This window comes from Aphelocoma coerulescens, chromosome 4 (assembly GCF_041296385.1).
Source record: "Aphelocoma coerulescens isolate FSJ_1873_10779 chromosome 4, UR_Acoe_1.0, whole genome shotgun sequence".
In the NCBI taxonomy this organism is placed as follows: Eukaryota; Metazoa; Chordata; class Aves; order Passeriformes; family Corvidae; genus Aphelocoma; species Aphelocoma coerulescens.
Window position 1 is genome coordinate 49077097 of NC_091017.1, and position 24322 is coordinate 49101418.

At 40.9% G+C, this 24322-nt stretch overlaps 1 protein-coding gene across 6 annotated transcripts; it reads right to left on the bottom strand.

Moving 5' to 3' along the window:
* Positions 1 to 1831: 1831 nt before the first annotated feature.
* PDGFRL (platelet derived growth factor receptor like) lies at positions 1832 to 23403 on the bottom strand. Of its 6 annotated transcripts, none has more exons than XM_069013979.1 (6): positions 23316 to 23403; positions 15718 to 16012; positions 8272 to 8423; positions 6701 to 6994; positions 6265 to 6404; positions 1832 to 2496 (listed from the first exon to the last, which is right to left on the bottom strand). In XM_069013979.1, exons 1-6 carry the CDS (start codon positions 23368 to 23370, stop codon positions 2308 to 2310), a joined length of 1125 nt encoding a protein of 374 aa, XP_068870080.1. In that variant the 5' UTR covers positions 23371 to 23403; the 3' UTR covers positions 1832 to 2307. The 6 variants fall into 6 exon arrangements, with proteins under 6 accessions (XP_068870080.1, XP_068870084.1, XP_068870083.1 ...); XM_069013983.1 differs by lacking the exon at positions 1832 to 2496 and adding an exon at positions 4798 to 5676; XM_069013982.1 differs by lacking the exon at positions 1832 to 2496 and adding an exon at positions 4798 to 5679.
* Between the last annotated feature and the right edge of the window lie 919 nt (positions 23404 to 24322).

Here is a 24322-nt window from a genome sequence, read left to right on the forward strand (position 1 = left end):
GAAGGCTTTTGGTAAAGTAAGAACTATGTAAAATACATAGTAAAAGAATTCTCATAGTTTTGAATTACAAGAATTATTTTGATGTTTGGTGGGAGGACAAGGACAGAAAGGATGGACAGGACACAACACCCACCAAAACTCTTCCTTAGAGGTACTGCTTCTGTATCAGTCTTGAGACCTCCAAGTGATAGGTAGGCACAACCATTACACCTCAGGGGCCTACTCAAGCAATGGATTTACACTGTCTGTTCCTCTCCTGCCAAAGTGCCATCAAGGAAGTGATGTCACCACTGTGCTGTTGAACAAGTGTGGGGCAGGTGACATGATCTCCCATTTCCCAGATACTTTGAAGGAAGTCAGTTGTTGAACTACAGGCTCAAATGCATTTTGAAATTTAAAAAGCTGGCACAACTTCTTTAGTTCAAAGGGAAGGACATTGTTCTGAGAAATGAAAATGCTAAAAAGGAATGAACACATTGCACAGCCTCATCTAAAAGCTCAAGGGTTGTTAAAGTTAATTTGGTCAGAATAAAAAAAAAAATATACGGTACAAAGACTTTTTTCCCTAAAAAAAAGATACTAAGACCTTTTTTAGGTATTACTATGAAATTGTATAACCTACTTAGTCCTTTGGATTACAGTGTAATGTTCTTGATACATTTTAACATATTAACCTTGCCTCTTATACCTTCAAAGTTAGTTCTGCTGCATGCTGTATTTAATTTTTTTTTTTTTATATCTTATTTTCAGAGGCCAGAGATGAAAAAGCTCTTGGGGAATGTTCTCCATGTAGCCTATTACATGAGACATGCATAGAACCTTTTCAGTCTTTATCATGGGTATTTCTCTTATCAGTTAAATTGGTTTAGGTTCCTGCATGCTGAAGAAAAAGCACTCAGCAAGCTTGTTTAATGCTTTCATTAGCTACACTACTAATCAGATTATTGACTTTATTGGGAAGCTGCCATTTTTACATTAGCACTTAGAGCTGTCACTTCTCAAAACAGTGCTGTACACATCTGCTCAAAGGTCTGAATTACCTGGAGCACAGAGTTACCTCAGGCCTTCACCAGAAGCTTTAGGAATTCCAGTCAAATGCAGGCTGAGACAGAGGGAAGTGTGTGCCCAAGGGACCAGTTCCTGCTTTGCTTCCTTGTATGCTCAGAATAAGCTGGTTTTCACTTGCCTTGTCACTAAAATGGCTCACGTTAAATTAGTTTTTGTCATTTCGCTACTAAGGAATAGATTTGTATTGAAAGTTCTAGCCCACATAAAAGTTGGTGCTTGAGACTAAGGAAAAAAACATTGCCAAAATGTCCAACAATGTTGTTACCAAGTTCTGACCTTCTCCTCTGGCAAGTTCTTTCCTTGTACTGGTAACTAAACCCAGGGTGAGAGAAGCAGTGGCTTATTTATCCAGGTATAGTTCTGTATAAATGAAAATATCTTTCCTTTTCTCCTAAGTAAATCAATACAATCACGTTGAGCTTGTTATTAACCTAAGAAGAAACTCTGCTGTAAAACTGAACATTATTCTAATGTTTGCTTTTTTCCTTTTTTTTTCTTCTGTAAATGTTAATATATAAATAAATACAAGTTTTACCTTTAGCAACCATAATTTGCTATATAATTTACTAAACATAACACTATACATCTATTATAAGGTTGTAAGAATGCAACAACATAAGGAAAACCGAGCATATCCAACTGCTTAGAAGTCTCTGGAAATACTAAATATGTATGAAGATGCTAGAGGATAAATCTTCACCAGGAGAGAAAATTTTATTTGTGTTTATGTCTTTACACATATATGAAAATGAGCACACACACATTTATATTTTCATAATGTTCAGAAATTTAATTATTCTTGCAAAATAAACAACTGCTATTGGCTAACTTTGTAACAAGGCTTTTTTAGTTTGCTTTTTTGTTGTTGTTTTAAACATGTACAGTACTGGTAATGTTAAAATTGCACGTTCCACACAGCGGGTTGACCTCATGCAAGAGTCTGAGGGAAGAGACCACATGCAAAGGAAAGCCCAAAGAGCACCTGTTTCTAAATATGCACACACCCTATGCATGTTGAGACTCAAACTTTAATGCTTCATAGTAGTTTCATTAACTCACAACTCACTACTGCTGGACATAGGGAACTTTGTTGTGGCCTGTCGAGCTGGTCAACATGGCATGCACTGTCATATAAAAGAAACAGTGAGAGAGAAGCTTCATTTAAACATCAATAAAGAAAATTAATGGCTATAATGTCAGATAACATACAGGTCAGTCCATGTCCAGAAGTCTTGCCTATCACTTCAGTTCAACTTTGGTAGCTACTGTTGTTTCTCCTTGTAGGTTCTGAGCTATACAAACATAGTTTCCCACATCTATGTCTTCAAAATCCTCAACAAGAAGAACACTCTTTGAGATTCTTGTAGTATGTCCAATTCCTCTGTTTATCAGTCTCCAGAAGTTTTGAATAATCACAGGCCTCTCAGACTGTTTAAAAAAAAAACAAAACACAAACAACCCACCCACATGAAATAGGTGATTCTGAAAAGTGCATTGAGTGACACCATCCTATCACCCTGAAGCAAGAGGTTGGAGAGTAGGAACCTGTATCCAAAAGTCAGCCCTAAGTGAGAGAACTGAAGGTGTCTGGCAGTTGCAGCAACATTCCTGCATTAAATATTGATGTACCAATAAGCTATGCCAAATAAGGATAATACAGTGGCTCTTCCACTCCAAGCACAGGCACTGTGTATCTTTAGATCAGAGATGGGCTTGCCAAAGCTCTGCCTGGAGCCTGTGCGTAAGCTCAGTTTTAGGCCGCTCACAAAGGCTGCATTTGGGTACCTCATCAAATAGGTGAGGTCTCCTGGGGGAGGTGCCAGGATAGATGTGTGAGCTCATTTTCAGACTTTCAGCATGTCTCAAAAAGAAGGCAGCAGTGGCATGCCTTCAGTCAGGGGTAGCTGACTGAGTTTTAGTTCTCTTTTACCACAGCAAATAGCTGTAAATCACATGTTGAGAACTAATTTTTGCTCTAGTTTTAGAAAACACTGTATTAGAAAACATACAAACTAACAATTCTCAAATACTTCTAAGTTAATCCTCACATTCTGCTTTCCAAAATGTATATGTAACTTCAAAGCCAAAAAGACACATACACCTGCCATGTTTAGATCAAAAAAACACACTTTTTGGGGTGTTTTTTTGTTATTAAATAAAAGGTGGTTTGGGGTTTTTTTTGTTTTTTTGGTTTTTTTTAGTTCTGTAAGATAGTTCCCTAATGGACTGGTTATAAGGTCACACTGCCTGGAACCTCAGAAGGTCACAAAATACTGGGTAAGAGAAATTGGCCCACAGATAGACTAAGGCAGTCTCTTTTCTTCCAAAATCCATCAGCTGCTAGTCAGCAGCTTTAAGCACACTGGCTTCTACTACACCAGTAACTGGGATAAAACTGAGAGGTTTCTGCTTGGAAACAGTCTTCCCTTGCTTCATGAAATGGATGGATTATCCATTTACCAATATGAATGCTACAAGACTTAAGCTAAATGTAGCAAAAGGGTAAGTTGGACACTTAAGCAGAGTCAAAGCTACAATCTCACACTTGCAAAAATGACCAGTACAAAGGCAGCTGCCAGTCTTCTGAACTTAGGGTTGAGTCAGAGTGCAGTCAGGGAATGCCGTACCAGCTTTAAAAAAATATATAAAAATTCTTGGCTGCAAATTTCATAGAAATTCTTAAACTTTTAAAAGTAATTAAGCCACTTAGCAAAACACTACCTCCTGTTCCAAGCCTCAAAATTAAGTGCTACCTGCAATCAAGTACTATTGCACACTTTATTCAAGTCTAAGTTAGTTCTTAAATATAGCAAGTGGAACTTCCTTGACCCTACTGAAAGTGAAGGTAAACGCTGTGCAAGGTGGACCCTGTTTGCATGGCTGGGCTCTTGCTAGTCCATTTTTCCTCCAACTACTTGCCTTCTGCTTTGAAGCCTGTTGCACGGAATCAGATTAAGGGTGGATCTGTATGCATTCATAGCAGGTGAAGAGCAAATGCAATTGTCAGGGAGTGGCAAGGGAAAACAAGAAAAAAAAAAAAAACAACTGAGTGGAAAAAAAGAAGAGGGAGAGGTTAGTGACTACAGAGATGAAATAAGGGTCTCCACAATGCAGCGTACCGAGGGACAAGCAGGGATTAATGTGCTGCTTCTGCTCAGGAATTGAGCAGTAGGTGAGAACCCAGCTGCTGGGTGGCGTGGGGTGGGACAAAACTATCACTGAGCTCCCAGCACTGAAAGCAGCAGCATGAATGGAAACATCCAGTGAATCTTAGAACCATGTCAGTCCTTCTTCTTGCATGAAAGGTCTGTATGACCAGCAACACTGATGGTCCTGTCTCTTCTCCCTCCACCCCCTTTTTTCTTTGCAGTATGTGAACATTCTCAATAAATGTTAAAGTCTCCAACAAAGCACACTGTGCTTCTACTCTGACATTTACTTGATCCTTTTGTTGGGGCAGAAACCCAAACACAACTCTCCCCTCCCTATCCCCAGGCACAGCTGGAGCTGAGATTGTTTATTCCAGTGGATAAGCACATCAGCCTTTTCCAGGGCAGATTCAGGTCACAGGCCAAAGCCTCTCTCACCCCCGTAGGTGGGTGCAGTGAGAGGGTGTCCTCTGCTAATTGCGCATGTGCCCTGCACTGCAGCTCTAGTATCCATAGCAAACAAGGGAGATAATCTGCATGCTTTAGCTGTTTATATTCAGTGCTAGAGGTGTAAACGTGTACATGCCAGCATGTATCAGGTGCTGTAAAACTACTGGGAGCAGCTGGGCCAATAACAGCCAGCAAACCAGGCTGGGGGCAGCCTGGGAAAGATGAAAAACTAGGGTGGATTCTAATGAGATACACACTTTTGGAAGGCCAAGCTGAGTCTAGAATTTAGTTCCTTTAATTGTTCTTAGTAATTACAGTTAGTTACAAAAGACAAAAATGGGGTTTGTCCAGCCAGTTATTACAGTCTAATAAACAGATATCAAGGTAAGCTGAACAAAAGAAACCAAAAAAAACAACACAAGACAAAAAATGGAAAACTGTATCAATCAACAAAGCTAATGTGATCAAGCAGGGGCATTTCTTCCCTTCCAGAAAAGGATGGCTGGAGGGGGATAGAGGGAGTGAAAGGACAAACTAACATCTAAGCAAGGAGCTGGTTCTACACGCCCAGTGCTCTCACCAGAAGTTCAAATCCCTTTTGCGTTTACTTGCTCTCTCACTGTTGTCCCCCTGAGGACACACACACACCCCCCTTCCTGTCTGAATGGCTACTGCAAACTTCTGAGGCCTTAGACTTGCATTTCCTGAGGCCTAGTAAGCACTGAGCTCAAATCACTCATTTAAGCAATTATCTCTGCCATTAAATTACTTACTTCTCTGCTCTCTCAAGGAGACCAGTGCTGATAAAAGAATCTTACTAGCAAGCTCCACACTGTCCTTTGACAACCCAGCACCAGAAGAGCGGGCAAATAGGATGCAATGCCAACCCTCCAGTCATAGAAGATCCCTTTTCCCTGGTGAAGGGCTCCATCCTCCAGCAATCCTTCCTCTGCTCCTTGTCTGCTTAGGATAAACAGCAATAGGGATGAGGCTGATGAAGAAATGAGCTCTGCTGTAACAGGTGAAGGTGGTTAGTGGGAAAAGAAAGGGGACGCTCAATGATGCTAGTTAGATACATCTTATTTTGTGCAAGAAAAGACACCACGGATTCACTCTGGGTTTCCTGTGGATTCTTTCAGATGAGGCTGGGCAGAAGCATACTCTGCTTCTGGATATGGGCAAGCTTAAAAGTTCTGTGCTGGGATGATTCATGCACTCAAGCCATGGAGAAGGAAGGAACGTCAAATGCAGACGCATCAGTGGGCCTTGTGGTTTGCCCTAGAACAGCCTCCTAATGCTGGTTGGCTTTGACCTTGTCGGAGGCTTTTTTTGGAAATGCTGCCAGAGGCCAAGTATCACTGGAACGGATATCTGAGGGAGGAGTGAGCTTTGCTGAATTTGATCTTTACTAACAGGGGTAGAGCTCTCCAGCTTCATCCCTGTGCTACTTCTAGATTCTCAGGTAAAGAGAGGCTCTGAAGTTCAAAGGGGATATGCTGCCTTCTCCTGCCAGCATGCCTGAACTGGCAAGAGCATTCAAAGTGCTGCCTTTGTGAAGAACAGGCAGGGCATTTCAGGCAGGGCATACACCTCTTACCTCTTGCCCTGGGTACTGCCACCTGAAGTTCACATCCACATCTGGCTCCCCCAGGACTGTGCAGACAACATGAACTCTGTCACTGAGTCCGGCTCTACTGGATGACACGGCAATTGTGGTTGAGGGCGGGCCCTTGGGAACTGAGACAAAGATAGTGTTTAGAAACAGAAAATTAGCTGCTAAAGTTAAATTCACTGATAAAATTCAGAGTCAATTTTTGACTCAGTTTGCTTAATGCAACAGGTGTTTTACACCTGCAACTTTCCCCTCTAAACTGGGAAACTTGCTTGAATTTAAACCTGATAAATGTTTTATCGCATATACTTTTGATCAAGATTTTCAAACTCTGATTGCATTACTTACTTTACTTTTTAAAAATTATTTTCTTAATGTCAGCAGAAGAGTCAGTTTAAGCATAGAGAAAACTGCACTTTACCTTCCACATACAGTAGGTGATATTTGATGGAAATCTGAGGTGCTCCCTGTGACTCTGCTTTGCAGTAGACAATACCTTTATGATCAGGAGTAGGGTGCTGGAAGACAAAACCCTTCTTTGCATCATAAATAATACCAGTTCCATCTATTTGAATTTCTTCTGCTGGAAATTCCCTGTGTAGAGTCACTTTTGCTGAAGGAGTAGTAACACGGCATGGGATGACTGCAGGTTTATCTGGGTTCAGGTAGACAATCTCAAAGTAACTGGGAGTAGGTACAAAAAGTTCCTCTTTGTCTGTGCAGAAGAGTTGACATAATTACAGAAATATTTACATCTTGGTTTAAGAGAAAGAAAAGTACATTTGACAAGAGAAAATAGCTGTGAGCAACATTTAAAACAAAAAGCTTTGGCTTGATTTTAATATGCACCACGAAAGAAAAAAGAACACTGCTTGCATTAAAAACATTAAATTGAAACTAAAAATGAAGTATTTTTTTTAATCTTAAGAAAATCTTTGGAATGTCTTTTAGTAAGCTTCCAAATACATACCTGGATCCCATCACCACTGGTAATATAAGGACTACTAGAAAAAGATATCTTTGAAGCTACAGCCTTTTTATACCTTTGCTTTTAGGCAAAATGTTTGATTTACTGTCCTAAATAGATGAAATATTTAGTGCCCTTAGAATTGGAGTTAAGGAATATTTCCATAATTGGCATGCTTTTTGGAAATATAAATCTGAAATTCCTCTTTCTTACATGAGCATTTACATAATAACTTGATGAGAAGTTTATTCCAGCCTTTCTAAAGGAATGTATCCTAAAAACATTAAGCACTTCTGTCTCATGGTCCAATTTATCTCCAAAATGTAGTGCAAACAATCCTATCTCAACATTTTGTACTAAAACATTTTCTTGCCATGGATACTTTAGCTCTAGTGAGGCATCAAAGGTTGTTTTACCATTCAGAATGGTTTCCAGAAGAAAAAATGAATCATTTGATTTCAGCTCTGTTGTACCAAGTAGCAGCAAACTGTGCACAGGCTCTGGGGGACATCACATGTACTTGAAGAGTGTTTTGCCTCTTAACATGCTATAGTGACTCCTCAGAGAAATTGTGGCCTTACCAAGGTCAGCAAGATCAAGATCTTTAAGGCAGTGCACGTAACTGGAATAAAGTGGCAGTGGGGGAGAGTCCATGGGGCCATCTGAATGCCGTGACAAAATGAATCTTCTGCACAGATTTATTTTCTTTATCAAGACATGTTTTCAAGAATTAAAATATTTTTTATTCGTTTTGTAGAAAATTCTCAGAAAGTGTGTTATTATTTTCTAAGGTTTGTGCTTTTCATTACATTATGCATTACTCTGGGTACACATTTCACATAATCTATAGAGAAAATGGACTCAAAAAATCACGCAAAGCAAGTAATTTTCTGCCCACCAGCACTGTCTTCCTTAACGTCCACTAAAAATAGATGAAAACTGTGGGAGTAAAATCTCAACAGTGAAACCACTGATGTAGCTTTCTTCCTGTCTTACCATTAATAATCCCCCAGTCAGTGAATTACCTGTGAAAAAGATGTACGTTGACCCTGTTTTAGTCTCATCCTTCCTGCATTTGTTACCACTGCACAGCTGAAGCCAGCAGCTGTATTCACCTGTGTCTGCTGCCGTGGAGTTTGCAAGGATCAGCTGACTATACCTGTCAAGCTGCTTTATGCTGTGGAAAAATAAAAACAGATGTATTTCCTTGTACATTTCTGTCAGCTCATTTCCATTTCTGGCTTTTTTTATTCCTTCTCTGTAACTGACCCACTTTTCACTTTCAGAGCTCTGTTGTAAATTCCCCTTTTGCTCCAGCAGAGACTGTTTACATCAGTAGTTTTATTGATTTTAACTACATATGAGAGCTTGCAAGCTTTTGTCTTGTACAGTTCATTTTTGGATTCCTTCAAGTCTCCATTTTGAAAATGGGCTGCAACAGTTCTAGGCAATATGTTCATCTATGTTTTGTCCCAGTTTGTCCATGTACAGCCCTTTCCTTCATTCTACAAGGCAACACACATGCATTTCAGTCCTTTTTAAATACTGTAGCAGTGCTTTGATAGTATCTAACAAAGATAATTCACAAGTAGTTAGTAGCAGATACTCTACAGAAAGTTTGTTTAATAATTTGTGCCTGCGTTCAGTGTGAATGCTTTACCAATCTTTAACATACTGGTCAAAGTTTCCACTTGCAAAGAGCTGCCATCTCAGCTTGGATTTGTCCTGCAAGTTAAATCATTTTGCATCACCTACACCTCTGCTCTAAGTCACCTCACTGGAGTTTCCTCCTCATCCCTCGGCTATTTTAGAGCATGACCCTGAGAACAGCTGGAGGTGTAGTGGCACTGCCGTCGTGTAACTACACAAAATTCAGCCTGTGTGATTATTTCAGACTTCATTTGCTTTTTTTTTTCTTTTCTTCTCTGAATTTCCCAGGCACCTCTCTCAGTGGATTGACATTTGTAAATGTGCAAATATTTATAAATATGTAGACGTATACATAGATACTGACAATTTTTCTAAGGGGTAAAGGTCCTATCTTATGAAACACAGCAGGTAGTCTCATCTTTTTTTTTTTTTCCTATATATTTTAAGGTTTACTTTCCTGGCTCTTTCTGGCAGACAGATGGTGTTGTGGTTGGCAGTCTGCTGGGTTGACTTTTGATGGATTGCAAAAGCAATGGCCCAAGAGTACCAGTTCTCAGGGAACCCTGTCAGCACAGCCATGTGCCAGTAGTGATGCACTCTGCTGCTGCTCTGACCCTTAAAAATGTTCTTTTCAACCACTGCCTTTCATGGTTGTGCATCAAGGTCATGAAGGGTTCCCTCTTTCCTTTGAGAGACATTGAGTTACAAGGTAGTTTCTTTTCTAACCAAGTCAGGAATGATTTATCCAAGTTTAGGCATTTGATAATAAACTTCTTTTTACTGTTTTAAATGGGATTTGGACAAATACACAGCTTGCATGAAATATGAACAGCTCTCATACTCATTCAACTGTGGGTTTTTTGAGTATTTATTATCCTCCTAATTCTTACTAATGCGGCAGTTATTCTGTGAGGCAGATACTGACTGAGACACTTATTTTTGGGATTAGCAACTTTGAAGAAATTTTTATCCTCTAAAACACCTCATCACTGAGTAACAGCAGTACTATAAACATGCCTGTGTGTGCTGTGTTCTCTAAATGCTCTGTTTTCCTTAACTCCATTGCAGGCAGAATAACTGTGTAAACTGAGGCTGCCACTTCAGCTGCATGTGCTTCCCAAAAGTTCTGACTCCCTAGGTGTTCTGCTAGCAGTCTGCACAACTACCAGCCATCACAAGCAGCAATTCATGTAACCCAACATTCAGCCTTCAGTCAGACCAGCAGCTTAGAGATAAAAGCACACCAAATACACACCTCAAACAGAGATAACTGAGAAGGACCTTTTCCAGTTAAGCCCTCAGACACCATTAGTACATGGATCCACCACAGGGCAGTTTTGAGGCCTGCTTCAATAAACAGGCAAATCATGTCTCCTATCCACTAATGCACTTGTCCTACAAAACCTTGTCTGATTCCACTTTTTAGAATAATGTAATTATGGTGCAGTAGCCTTTCCATTTTTAATTAATACACTACCTTACATTATAAATTATCTTCAGTTTTTGGATAACGTTTGAGTGATTCCTATTTGTGCAAGAGAACAACAGGAAGAAAAGATAAATCCAAAACATGTCCCAGTCTGTATTATTACTATTTAGTTTCACAGTTCACATTTCACAGGCTATATGACTACCTCAGAATAAAATGTTTTCCAAGGACCAAGTACTAAATGTCAACAATACGGAGAAACCATTACGCCAGAACACTTTTGCCTCCAATCATTAATGCAGACACTGAGCTATAGCTTGAAATTCTAATAGATAGAAAAATAAGGTCAGAGTTAATTAATTATTGTACAGTGTGTTCTTCTCAACTGAGAACAAGCTATCCAGTAATCAATGGAAATAACCTAGCAAGGTAGTCATCCACAAACATGCACTAACAAAACCTGGCAACTGAGAGTGGAAGTGTTGAAACTTGAGATATGACCATATTAAGCAGACAAAACATTTATAATTTACTTATAAAGTAAATTATAAATGGTAAATCCTACAGCTGACCAATATTTCCAGGATAATTTATTATTTCATTAATATTTTAGATGCTGGGAAGTCTGACTCAGAAGCCAAAATTTTCCTGTGTTGTAGATGTCACAAAGTAAAAATGTTGTATACACCAACATTACCAGACTGTTTAAAGGAACTAGAAAAGTAGCCCAAAATCTTATTCCATACATTTATCTTATTAAACTGGAGATATTTACAGTTCAGAAGATTTTTGCCAGAACACTACGCCACATTTAGAAGCTAAAATACATATATATACACATATATATATATAAAGACAGTGTACATAGCATCACTCAAAGAGCATTTACCAAACTCTTCTCCAGCAGCTGCATTCACACCAACAAAAGAGAGCTTATCTCAAATATACGCTCACTAAGACAGGAACATAACATTTCACTGTTTTACACAACAAAAAAATCCTTAGCTTTCAGACTTCAAAGCACAAGCAGCAAAATTAAATTCAGTTAAACACATGAGCACAACAGACGTCCCACTAAGCCTGTGGGAGTCTTCATTCAGTGAAAGCAGTCTAATTTCAGTCTAATTTTGCCCCCTAAAACATCCAGTTTCCTCAATTTTTGTGAGAGTGCTCCTGTCCAGACACCCTCCGCTCACAAGAATGTACATGTGATGCATGTCCAGCTGTTTGCCCCAGCTTCTTCCATTAGAGCAGCTCCATTTCATGTGAGTTCACTTATCAGACAAAGTTAAATGCAGCTGGTCTTTGGCAGGGGAGAGACCCATGCTCCAATCAAGCAGCACAAAAACTGGGTGAAGTCACACTGCCTTCATCTAGAGCAGCTTTCTGCTATAAAGCTTTACTAAAGGGAAAATGTGCCTGCCCTTATTTTTATTTTCATTCCTCTCATATGTTGTAGATCCAGTTTCTGGGTGAGCCTCCAGTCATTAATTTGTTATTCACAGTCTTACAAAATAGCATTCCAGCCCTTCCGTACTGGGGGTGCAAGAGCAACCTCTGACTCTTAAAGCCATCAATGTTTTTGGCCAGTTCAGCCAGCACACAAAGTTTTCAGACAAGAAGTACTTATGTGCTGAACAAAGGAAGAGAGCATTACAGATAACAGGCTAGTTCTGAAGCAAGCCTGTGTGTGCCCTTGAGCTGGGAGCCATGTTTGCATGATTCGAGCTTTCTCCCAGAGTTGTATGGCATGCTTCAGTCTCTAAAGCTAAGTAAATTATTTCAGTGTGTACTGTTACATACTCCAGTTAGAACAGCGGAAAGGCAGAATTTCTGCTCCATCTCAGCAGGAAACAGCCAAAGAGTCCTCCTCCTCCTTTCACTTGGCATCTCTCCCTCCCTCGGATATGATAATTTTAGCATGTGTAACAGCTCCAGACCTATTAAAAACTGAGACTCTCTAGTACAGCAAGCAAAATATTTTATTTACCAGGTTGTAAAGTATGGCTACAAGGACAAATTCAATAAAAGCATAGCCACTAATACTAGAGAAATGGCTTTTCTAATTAAAATCTTCCTCCTTTGGAAAGTCATATTGTCCCCCAGGTTGCTGTATTCTCCTTACCATCTGAGTGAGTTAAAAACGTGGTAAGCATAGCATGGAGGCAAAACATCCAGCTTTTATCCCTACTTCTTCTTGCAACCACCCATAGAAAATACATTACATTGATGCTAAATTTAACTAGTTGCAAACCAAAATGCCACAGTAGTTGAATTTGCACATCCTTTCTATTATTTAATGGAAAAGTAGGAATTGGATGCCTGAGCATCTGTTTCTATAGGGACATTAAAATGAACAGAAGAATTGTAGTCATTAGTCTCCAGCAACTGGACCATTGTCAGTTTTGTCACCATTGTCCCTCCTCCTCTTCACTTTTCCTCTGGCACACCAAGCCACTCCTTCTTCATTTTCCATTACCTCCTCATGGCCCCATCACTTCCCCCTGCTGCTGCCATCAATTCTGGTTTGCACCCATGCCCCAACTCCAGCAAGGCCCGCATGGAAATCTAAGGTAAAAAAAGCCCAGCCCAGTTAATTAGCTTGGGTTTTGCCCCACACCTGATTAACTGGTAATGAAGGGATTACCTTATTCTTGGTCTTTAAGTACCCAAAAATGTTAGAAGATACTGGCCATATATCTATCTAGATGATTAAACAATTTCTGCTGTAGGTTATTATTTGCTAGGAATTTTTCTGAATTTCCCCCTTCTGCCCTATATTCATCATTTTGTTTTAAAATAATGAAGGTAATATATTAATAAAATTTTAAAAATTGCCTATTGCAGTTGATGCTTGGTGCATGGTCTTGCATGTACCACAAGGAAGATCTAAGCTCCTCTTGAAAGATCATACCTTTACTAACCTTTTCTGGTGCCAGCTCACTTACAAACACTGCCAACTGAGCTAAGTACATGGTACCTTTATGGTACTTCCAGTTAAACTCCACCAAACTTTCTAAAACCACAGAACACAAATTTCAAATTTCACATTCTGTAGAGCAGACTTTAATTCATATGCACCTATTAGCACTACAGCAAAGACCTTGAGATAATTACCAAAGCAATCCTAAAAATGTGATGAAAATGTAACTGCACAGGATTCTATGGTCAATGTCTCCATAAATTATTACTATTCTGTGACTGAAATCTGCTTCTAATCTATGTTTTCAATTTCTCTAGTTAATTTTAGGATGTCCTGCTTGCATTCAAAACTGTTGATTTAGTAAAACACAGCCTTACTGCTTCAATAACTTATTTCAAAAGTCATGAATATTATATTTCAATACAGATCCTTAAGTATATGCCTTACATACTTCTAAAGGAAAAGATATACTTAGGCAAGTTATATCCACCCAGTCAAAATGTTTTGTTTTGTGTGGCATTACTAGCCTTTGTTGTATGGTTAAATTACTACTGTTAACTTGACTGAGAACCGAAATGTAAATTGCTGAGGCAACAAGATCCCAAACTCCTTCAAACTGGAAAACAGAAAACTACACATTGTTGACACATGTATTTTTTTTGTTTTCCCAAACTATCTCATTTTCTTGTATTTTGTCCCATATGCATCAACAGAGAACACTTTAATTTTGCATGAGAGGACTAGACAGCCAAATAACCAATTAAGAAGCATTCAGATTTCTCTCCAAAAACTCTGAATACTTGCCCTGCCTTCTTCAATGCCAGATGCTGATACTCAGATAACATGGCGTGGAGGTCTACAGGACCAAACCATGTCAGCAACCTATTTGCAAGTGTACAAAATTAAGACAGACTTGAGAATGACAACCACCACCATGTATGCACACACTCCCTGTTGATTTGCACATCCAGCTCTGGCTTGCTGGGCCGCCAGGTCTGTACGGCAGCTAATAAACGCCACCTACTGAAAGAAACCTGGATAGAACAGTATTCCCTACAAAAGAGTAGGCAGTAGCAGTTTAAATCGGCCACAAGATCTTTTGAGAGATACTCTTGCGATAAACCCACAGCAGGAACCGGCTTGCAGCTGTAACTTACTGTGGCAGAAGCCTTGCACTCAGAGTTCCTGAGCTCCTCAGCCAACAAGGGACAAGCAAATAATTGCACAGAGAACTGGCTCATGAACTACAGGAGGATGTGCTAGAGATCACAGCGTGTAACTGCCAGTCATCAACACTCCTCTTGGGAAAGAGAAGTGGAGTATCTGAAATATTAATTAACTGGGAGTGATTTTAAGGTAACATCACACCTGTAAGTGAAATAGATCACTGGGATTCACATAACCTTAGTTAGAAAGCATACACACTTGTACTTAAGAACAGAAGGAAAAGACAGCTGATATCTTGACTCATCTCTGTGCCCTTCTCACCTAATAATCCAAGAAAAGCTCCATACAATTATTTCTTCAGGTATCACTCACAGTGCTTCACTCTCTCAATAAAACAGCCGGTGAAAACAAATACTACTACGGCGAAATGCCTGTGGAAGACATCCTTAAGCTTCTTATATACCCCTCCTCTTTCTAATACAGGACCAAATTACTACATTTAATCTACATTTAGCTATGTGTACTATCCTAAAAAACCAGGAGGGAAAACAATGTATGGAGTCTCAGAAAAGATGTTCAGAGCAACAGTACACTCAGATGGTGGGGCAAAAAAAAAGGAGGGAGCTCTCCTCTTCCTGCTCTAACATACCTTTATATGGCTTTCATTAACATGTCTCTAGATGAAAGAAAAAGCTTTCCTCGATTTAAAGTGACAATCTTCAGCATTAAACTCTGACACAACACAAGCCCTGCAACTCCCTTTTGCACACAAAGGCAAGTCTGAACCACTACTTTCACTTGCTCCTTAGCATGGAGGCTGGTGTATTTTTTGCTAGTTAAGAGATGTGGGTTTGAGCCTCTTCAGGAAATTAACCTTACTACCTCATGTGGTAGCCACATTAGCAACCAGTACAGCCTAACAGGAGCAGGTCCCTGTAGAGCAACAGGGTTTGTAGTGAGCACCTGACATCCACACACACGTTTTGAGTGTTTTACTTTGGACCAACCCTAAGGTGTTCCCTGTTTGTTGTTAGAGCACAATGGTGAACATCATCTGTACTTTAGATTCATCTGAAGGAAATATAGTTCACATGCTGTAAGACTATCTCACAGTGCAAATCACAAGGCTGTAACTGGTGATGACTAAAAGTTGCTCATCCTTTTTGCTGACACTAAAAACTATTAGATAGAGCATCTTGATTGTAAAAATGTAAATAAACAAAGAAAAACACCAATGGTGCTGAAAGCAGTAGGGGGAAAAAAGTTCGGGATTTTTCCTGCAAAAAATGAAAAATAGCTTACCTGAGTCTGGAGTCTTTAAAGGTGTCTAAATATGAAGGGTAGTTCCAAGTAACATTACTCCCCTTACATCGCAGCTCTATGCTTTGTCCTGCAGTCAGGCTTAAAGTGGCAGCTAGTTTCTGGAAATGACCTTTATCCATCACCTGTGTCAGTATGGACTGGGACTTCAAAGAGGAGTCCGCAGATTCTCTCTCCTTCGTTTTGGGAGTCTTGGGTTTTAGTTTCTTGTTAACAGGCTTAATTTTATTTTCCCCAGGTTCTTTTGGACGCTTACTCTTCGCAGGCTGTCCAATAACTAGTGAAATAAAGAAAACAAGGCAATGTTTATATAGTCTTTTTGAAAAAAATAACTTCCCTATTATCCCAGAGAGTAACTGAAGTTTTGTTCTTCCTAGAAAAGATGCATAAAACTTAGTAAGAGTTAATTTCCCTAAGTTTTTGAAGTCTGTCATGACCCATTTTCCTGGGGAAAAAGGGAAAAAAAGAGCTTTCAACAACATGTGGAAAATCTATACTTATATAAACAGAGAAATATGCAAGGTATGAAAACTTTACAGATGGAAAGGGAAAGAAATACAGCACTTCTATCTCCAGCCACTTTTGTCATTTCTACCTCCTGGCACTGCCGTGCAGTACTCAATGCCACACAAGCTCTCCAAATTCATTGCACGTGCTCATCAGTTCTGCATAACCTCTTCAAACACCATACCACCATAAGGGGCACATGAAGAACTGACAAATGTAGAACTTCACTACAATTCACAAAATACTGATGGTGATGCAGTTTTCTTCATTTACAGTAATTACTGAAATGCAAATGACACTTAAGTCACTTGAAGTTGACTTAAGTCATCATTTCTCCATAAGAGCCATTTATTTTGACAGTCCAGATGAAGACAAAATCTTATTCAGAGACAAACAGTTAGCGATTTCATTTTCTCCTAGAGACAACAGGGAAGCACAGTTGCCTTTACAAACAAAGAAAACAGAAAGAAAAAGTGAGGTGTCTCAAATACTAAAAAAAAATTTTAAGGAATTTAAAAATTCCAACTTTAACTGACATCAGGAAGCACAATTCTTTGGTGAGACAAGCCTAAAACTACTTTTGCTAGACACCAGAAACTCCACTAGCTGTGCCTGACAGCTAATTCTTGTTTTCCACATGGAAACACTGAGGTATTTCATTGTACAAATCAATCAACAAGCTCCCTCTGGAATGAAAAACAGCCCTGCTGTATACTCAGCATGAATTAAAACTGGTACTGGCTGCCAGTATGAACAGCAGGACTTCCAGATTCCTGCCACTGATGGCTCCTGTGACACTCCTCAAACCCCAGCTGGACACCTTGCACTGCATCAGCTTTGACTTCTCCAAGTCCAGGCTGATGTACAACACTTTTTTTTTTAAAGGCATGGTGCCTACTGAGCACGAATTTAAAAATCAGAAAGTTGTAGCATTTTTTCCTTGCATTACATTAGAAAGGCTACAGTGGGTCAGGCCAAAATTATTGGCACTGACACCACCTAGTGTCAGATGCCAATCAGGGAACAGGGTAACCAACTCTGCTCCTTTGATACTACTCACCTAAGCTTCCAAGAACCTTTAGCTCAAGGGGTCTGTGAACCACAGTTGTCATCATTTTATTGTGCTTGGCAGTTTTTTGGGGTGTTTTTTTGTATTTTTTTATTATATTGTCCTTGGGTGTTTTCCTTCATTAATTTGTCTGGTCAGTTTTCAAAATTACACAAATTACACATAAATACTAGAGGCCTTATAGTTTCTGTATTAAAAGAATAAATATCCATGTTTCTCCAACAACATTCTCTCCAGCACATATACTTTTACAAAACTTGAGTGGTTTTGACTCATATTCTTTCCAGACTGACAAGTCCTACTCTGTATAATTGTTCCTGTAAAGAATTTGCATCTTACAACAGTTCCACTACACCACATTTGGGTGATGACAAGAACACAAAAGCAGACTGTACACCAGGTTCAAGGTATGCTCAAATTCAGTTCTACATATTAATGGTGTCTTCTTTCCTGTCTAGAACAGCTCATTACTTTTCAAGACAGCACTGTTAGGAGGTGACTTTCTTTAAAATAATCAAGTGTAATTCCAAGATCACTTTCCTAAGTATAGGAACTATTGGTTAATAATTCCTAAGTAGAAACTCATCAAGGTATATATGAAGGGAGAACAATTTGTGTTACTTAGCATCTACCAGCACAAAATCGGAAGTCCTATTTTCCCTGCCCAGTCTTTCAAAATTGAGAGATCATTCTACAACTCTTTATTGACAGTTTTCTTTTAACAGATACTTAAACATGCTGAAAAGCATGTGCCTTACAAGATCCCAGTTAAATTCAACTGGATAAAAGCAATTCTATCCATACTGCAAAAAGACTAACTCCTACTCTTTATTTCCTATTAGTTATTGTTTCATGAGAGGTCTTCCCTTGTCTCACAGCACCTTGGTTCCCAAGGAATCTTTTACAACAGGCTTAATAAAAGCCTTTGGGAATCCAAATACATCAACCAATTCATCCATGGCCACACTCTTAGAAAAAGTCCTCAGAGAACCTCAGCAGATATGAAAAACAGAAGACCCTTCTCAAGGAAAAAAAAAAAAAGGCAGTCATGCCAAAACCACACTGACTTTTCTGCAATTCATGCCTGTTTATTCATGAGTTCAGTTTACAGAATACAGATATCTGGTTTTGTACCTCTACCTCCCTCAAATATTGTAAAATACTGGGATATTTCCACTTCCCTCAAAAGGTATAGTTATATCATATGATACAGTGGTATGTAGTGATATCACAGAATCAATTCAGTTGGAAAAGACCTCTGAGATCATCAAGTCCAACCTTTGACCAAAAACCACCATGTCAATTATACCACAGCACTAAGTGCTATCCAGTCTTTACGTAAACACCTCCAGGGACGGTGATTCCACCACCTCCCTTGGCAGTTCATTCCAATGTTTGATCACATCTACTGTGAAGAAATTCCTAATGTCCAACCTGAACCTCCCTTGGTCCAGGCCTGAGGCTCTGTCCTCTCATCCTGTCACTGGTTACCTGGAAGAAGAGGCCAAGCCCCACCTTGCTACCACCTCCTTTCAGGCAGTTGTAGAGAGTGATAAAGTCACTACTGAGCCCCACCTTGCTACCACCTCCTTTCAGGCAGTTGTAGAGAGTGATAAAGTCACCACTGAGCCTCCTCTTCTGCAGGCTAAGCAACCCCAGCTCTCTCAGAGGCTCCTCATAAGACTTACCCTCTAGACCCTTCACCAGCTTCACTGCCCTTCTCTGGAAAAAGATGCTAAGTTATGACAAGCTATGCACTCGGGTTAAGGCTTCACCAACTTCAGGTTCAAATTTCTCTTACCCCTCAGGTGTATACCATAAAATCATGGCACTTAAAACAGTTTCTGTTGCTGATTTTCTCTAACACTGATTCTTTTGGCATATTAATGAGATGTCCTCTAATGATTCTCCCCACAGAGAAGAATTCTGTCTCAGAGTATGCTGTTGTAGTGCTTTGTAGGATATTGCACTCTAAGTTTCTTCTATGCTTATGTCACCATTTTCCATTAAAACATCTCTAAGCACCTCCATAGTGAACATGGGTGCACACAGATAAATTTTTAGATTTTACTTTCTATAGATGCTCTTTCTTATCCCTCATTCCTACCAGCCATAAAAACTCTGCAGCCATGTCTCCCTGCCCCACCACAGTACACCTGAAGAAGAAAAAGGATTTATGGCTGGTTTTATCCTTTTTTAAGCTGTTTCTCAAACTCTTTTTGTCTGCTTTATTCTGGTTTTTATATTTAACCCATATGTGAGTTAAGGTGCCTCCTCCTCTTATGTAATTCCCCCTTCCAAAATTAAATACATCAGTGGTTTCTTTGTCTTTTATTATTCCTGCAAGAATATTAAAACTACAGTCTGGCTGTTCCACAGCAACATCTGAATCCAATTACCTGAGTACTGCTCCAGATCAAGTCAAAAATTGCTGCTCTTCTCAGGGGCTCTCTGAGTAGCAGCTCTAAGTCATTATCTGTGGCATCTTAACAATTGCATTCTGCACCACACCCTGATGTGTTCGACCCAGCCCATGTGAGGGGAAGTTATTCTTCCTTTTGCTTTTCTATCCAGTCCTTGCTGCCCCTCTGATTATCCTTAGCAGACCAGTCATTACACATTGGGTGGTCAGTTACCCTTCTCCACAGGGCTGGTATTTCTGTCCAGATGACTTCTACCATCAAAACCCACCAGGAAACAGGTTTAACACTAAAGTTTTCTTCAACACGTACTGCCACTTCTCCCTTGGGTAAGCTATTCCATCTTAGTGGAATTCCATCACACTACTGTGCCCATCACATCCACCGATGGGCCTGATAAGCCTTTTGAATAAGCATTCCCATCAAATTGGCCAATCCAGTTCCTTGTTGAACTTTCCAGAATAGTCTGTAGCAGCACAAAAGCTTTGGTTCAGCCATCCTTTTTCATTTTTTTTCCCCCATTGAATCCTATGGAATTTGTTCAAACTACTCTTTGACATTTCCACTACTTTCTGCCAACCTTGATCCTGACACTATTTCAAAGGCACATGGATCCTGCAACCTCACCCCTATGAAATGCTTCATCCCATACTGTGTGTTCTGCCACACCTGACATTCTGCCTTTAAGAAACTGTTAAAGACTCCTCTATGAAAGCTTTTCAATTTTAAGTGCCAGAAGCCTGGTTTTGATTTTCTCAAGACGAAGTTTTTTCTCTCCACACAAGCTCCCTCTGTTCCATGTTTCTGCAGTTCAGCAAGTCTGAACACTTTCTTCCTATACCACATTCCCAGCTGCTCAGTGAGACCCTTGTCTGCCTGACCTTGTATTTCCCTCCAGGTGACAGCAGGGGCATTTCAGGAAGCACCATCAGAGGAGATTTTATCTTCCTACACAGAAAACCTGGTTCTGCCTCTGTTGCACCTCCCAGAGAGGTGAGTTTCCAAGCAAGCTGTGGCCATGGTCCTTCCCAACATTCCCTTAATAAGTCTGCACAGATATCTACTGACACCACCACTTCTGCACCCCACAATCCTGTCTTATGTCATAGCTGAATTAAGTCTTTCTATCCCAGATAACTAAATTAACAGTATCACCTAAGGTAACGAGGACACACAATCAAATCCTTCCAGGAACACAGAAACCATCACCAAGAGTCCTCCATTTCCTTATCCAACCTGCAAGACTTTCCCAAGAAAGGGAACAAAGTCAGCTAGCCCATTTATGCAAGCACATGAAGATGCCACATTTGGGATATTTTACCGTCTCACTAGAGGTATGCACAGAGCCCTCACTGTTGTAATAACATTGCACTGTTTAATGTTGCACTGCTTTAGCACAACAGCACTCCTTATTAAAAATATAATAAAATTAAGACTTAGAAAAATATTCATTGAGAAAATGCCTAATTTCTACCTCTGATCAGCTCCTAATGTCAGTTCTAAGAGGCACTGTACCTATTTCAGCTGCACCAGTACAGTCAGGGTCCCTGCTAACTCATCATGCCAAAGTAGGAGACTATGCCTCCCTGCCACAGAAACACATCATGCAGCACTTCTGCTCCTGGTTCACAGTATTTGTCTCATCCTTTAATGTTTGTCTGCCCCTTGTTCTCACAAATGTCACACACAAAACAATTTCAAAATGGGTGTTAGTCATACAATCCTAAAGAGCATTCATTTTTTATTTGAGACATCACCTACATACACAAGAACATTCCACTGGTCTCACAGCTGCACAGGTTGTAACTCGACTAGGCCCCCTGATCTTCAAGTGTCAGCCTGGAGAATCTGAGAAGCAGAGTGGGAGCAAGGTCTCCCACAAGTACAAAGGAATCAGGTTCACTGTTCACCAGACATACCCATCCCACAAGGCAGGCCCCATGCTACATCTTGGCACCATCAGAGACTGAAAAAACTCTCAATTAATACTGATAAATTCTTCCTTGAGAAGAAAATAAATTGCAAGGTTACCATAATTTTTTTTTTTAATTAATTAATTAATTAATTGTGAGGTTACCATAAAGTATAATTAAGCAGTGGGATTACTGTGTGAGGAAAGAGTCTTTGTGATTACAAGTAATGTAACAGAACAAGCAGGACACAACATTTGTGGAACTTCAAACAAAAAGGCAATCATCCAAACACACCGCCAACCTGGAGAGGCATATTTCATTAGTTCATAAATTAATATAAGATAAATTAGGAAGACTATTTTGAAATTACAATACCTATATTAGGACTTCTACATTTAGCTTTAGACAAGAAACTCTTATTAAATATGCCAGATAACTTTCTCCCATTGCTAAGCTTCTGGATGGCAGAGAGGGAAGCACCCAGTCAAACCTCAGTATAAGCATGACAAACTGACAAAAAAATAGACTTGGGAAATCTTTTGCCCAAGTTACAACTCGTTTCTTACTCTGTGCTTTTATTGTCTACTTCTCAAATGGAAAACACTTTTCTTGATGTGGTATACCCACATCCCAGATCTTTCAGCAGAAATCCTCTCCCACACCACTCTGATCCACAGTGCAATTCCCCTGCATGTAGTAATGAGAAAAACCAGGCTGGAAAAGGCTTCTGGAAGTCCCTTCCCATCTCTGTTTAGCTGCTCTGAGCCTTGTCCAGTTGAGCTTTGACTTTCCCAAAGGCTGGAGACTCTACAGCCTCCTCTGACAAATTCTTTCTATGCTTAACAGCTCTCAGGGTAGAGGATTTTTTATGTTCTTACAAGAATGTTTTCCTTATGACCTCCTGAAGTACTTGCTTTGCTGCTGCCTTTCACCACTCACCTAAGAGCCTGCCTCCCATTTCTCTACAAACCCTCCCACGGGCTACACAGGCCTTGATCCCCAAGCCCTTCCATGGTGAAAAACAATGGAATTATTTTTTTGTTTATACTGAGTAAGTATTAATAAGTTCATTCACATGTTTCTAGAGGGAAAGAGCCTCTCTTTTGCCTAGTTAAAGTCTACATGAGTCAAGAACTAGTTATGAATGTCCCTTCTCAAAAACTTGCCTTTCCCCACCAAGACCTTCTCACAGCCTGAAGCGGAGTTACGAGTCAAGTTCGATGCTCTCAATAGAACAACGATGCACAAAACCAACAAGTTTTTTGGTTGTTTTCTAAATCCGGGCACCACGTCCAGCACTGTCCCACGTCCAGCACTGTCCCACGTCCAGCACTGTCCCTCCTCAGACGCCACACCGGATTGGACGCGGACTCAAACGTTTCACCCCAAAGAGCGCGGGCAGGAGCAGCCGGGGCTGCCGCGAACGCCTCTCCCCTAAACCCAAACCCACATTTTCGCCGGAAGGCTTCGGCGACTTGCTGGCCGCACACGATGCGAGCAACCCGCCTTCCCTCCGCCTCTGCCCAGCGGGACGGGAGCCCCGCCGCCGCCCCCCCATCCCGTGATAGCTCCCGCTCCTGTCCCGGGGACTGTCGGGCCGCCGGGTACGACTGGGGAAGGGAAGCCCGCGGCGCCTCGCAAAGGGGGGGACCCGTCGGGGCGGCGGCTCACCGTGTGGCAGCGCTTCCTGCAGCAGCAGCACGCTGAAGAGCACCCACAGCCGCATGGCGGGAGCGGCCCGGGCGCGGCGGCGGCGGGGCGGGCGTGGCGGCGGGGCGGCCCCGGGGCGCCTCGGCGGGGAGGGGCCGGGGCTGGGCCGCTCCCGCCGTCACCCGCCCTTCCTCGGGGGACACCCTGTGTGCGGAGCGGAGCTGCAGCCCCGGTACGTTCGGGGACACTCGGGAAGGCCGTTCTTGAACCAGCTCGTCGGTGACAGCTGCCGCTCGCCGTACGAGGCTCTGCATAAGTCCGGCTGCTGGCTGCCCTGGGTGGGCAGAGTGGAGCAGCGAGATGTATCACAGATGACCCCAGGGCTGCACGTCGGGCACCAGCAGAAGTACATCTTTACGTCAAACTGTTGCACTCGTACCAGTCTGCCACCGCAAGAGATTCCCAATAGCTTAGGAGAAGCTACCTCCCAGTGGAAAATAGAGGAAGTCTGTCTCTGGTCCAACCTGAGGCTCCATAGGCCGTGAGAGAGTTCCGTGGATGCCCGTGTGGAGCACATTGAGACGGTGCAGGTATCTCTTCGCTGCTAGCAAAGAGATGAACGTGATAAACTTGATGTTTGCCGCATGTATGTTTCTGCCACAAGGAGCTGTAAAAAGCCATTCCTTGAAATTTGAGGGTTTATGTAGATACAAAAATGCTGCTAGCAAGGATTTTCTTGCTATTTTCTAAGTCCGTGAGAGACTTTTCTCTCTCACAGAAGAGGCAGCAGAGTTACGTAAACAATGAAACATCTGCAGCCTTGAAAAGTCTTGTTTATGGTACAGTAGAAAAATATTTTGACAAGGGATGTTTTAGGATTTTAGCCAATCACCCCAAGGGGTGGGCGATCTTTGTCCAATTAGACTATGAAGAAAAAAGTCTATAAAAGAGTTTGTAAAATAATTAAATAAATCAATCTTGCTGCACAATTCCTGCCTGTTGGATCTTCTCTCCTCCTCCTCCTCCCT

Coding starts and splice junctions, on each gene's coding strand:
- PDGFRL (XM_069013979.1), bottom strand. CDS start 23,370: ATGCGGCTGTGGGTGCTCTTCAGCGTGCTGCTGCTGCAGGAAGCGCTG. Junction 6,995..8,271: donor AACGTACATCTTTTTCACAG/GTAATTCACTGA, acceptor TCTTCTGCACAG/ACAAAGAGGAACTTTTTGTA. Junction 6,405..6,700: donor TCACCTACTGTATGTGGAAG/GTAAAGTGCAGT, acceptor TCTTTGTCTCAG/TTCCCAAGGGCCCGCCCTCA.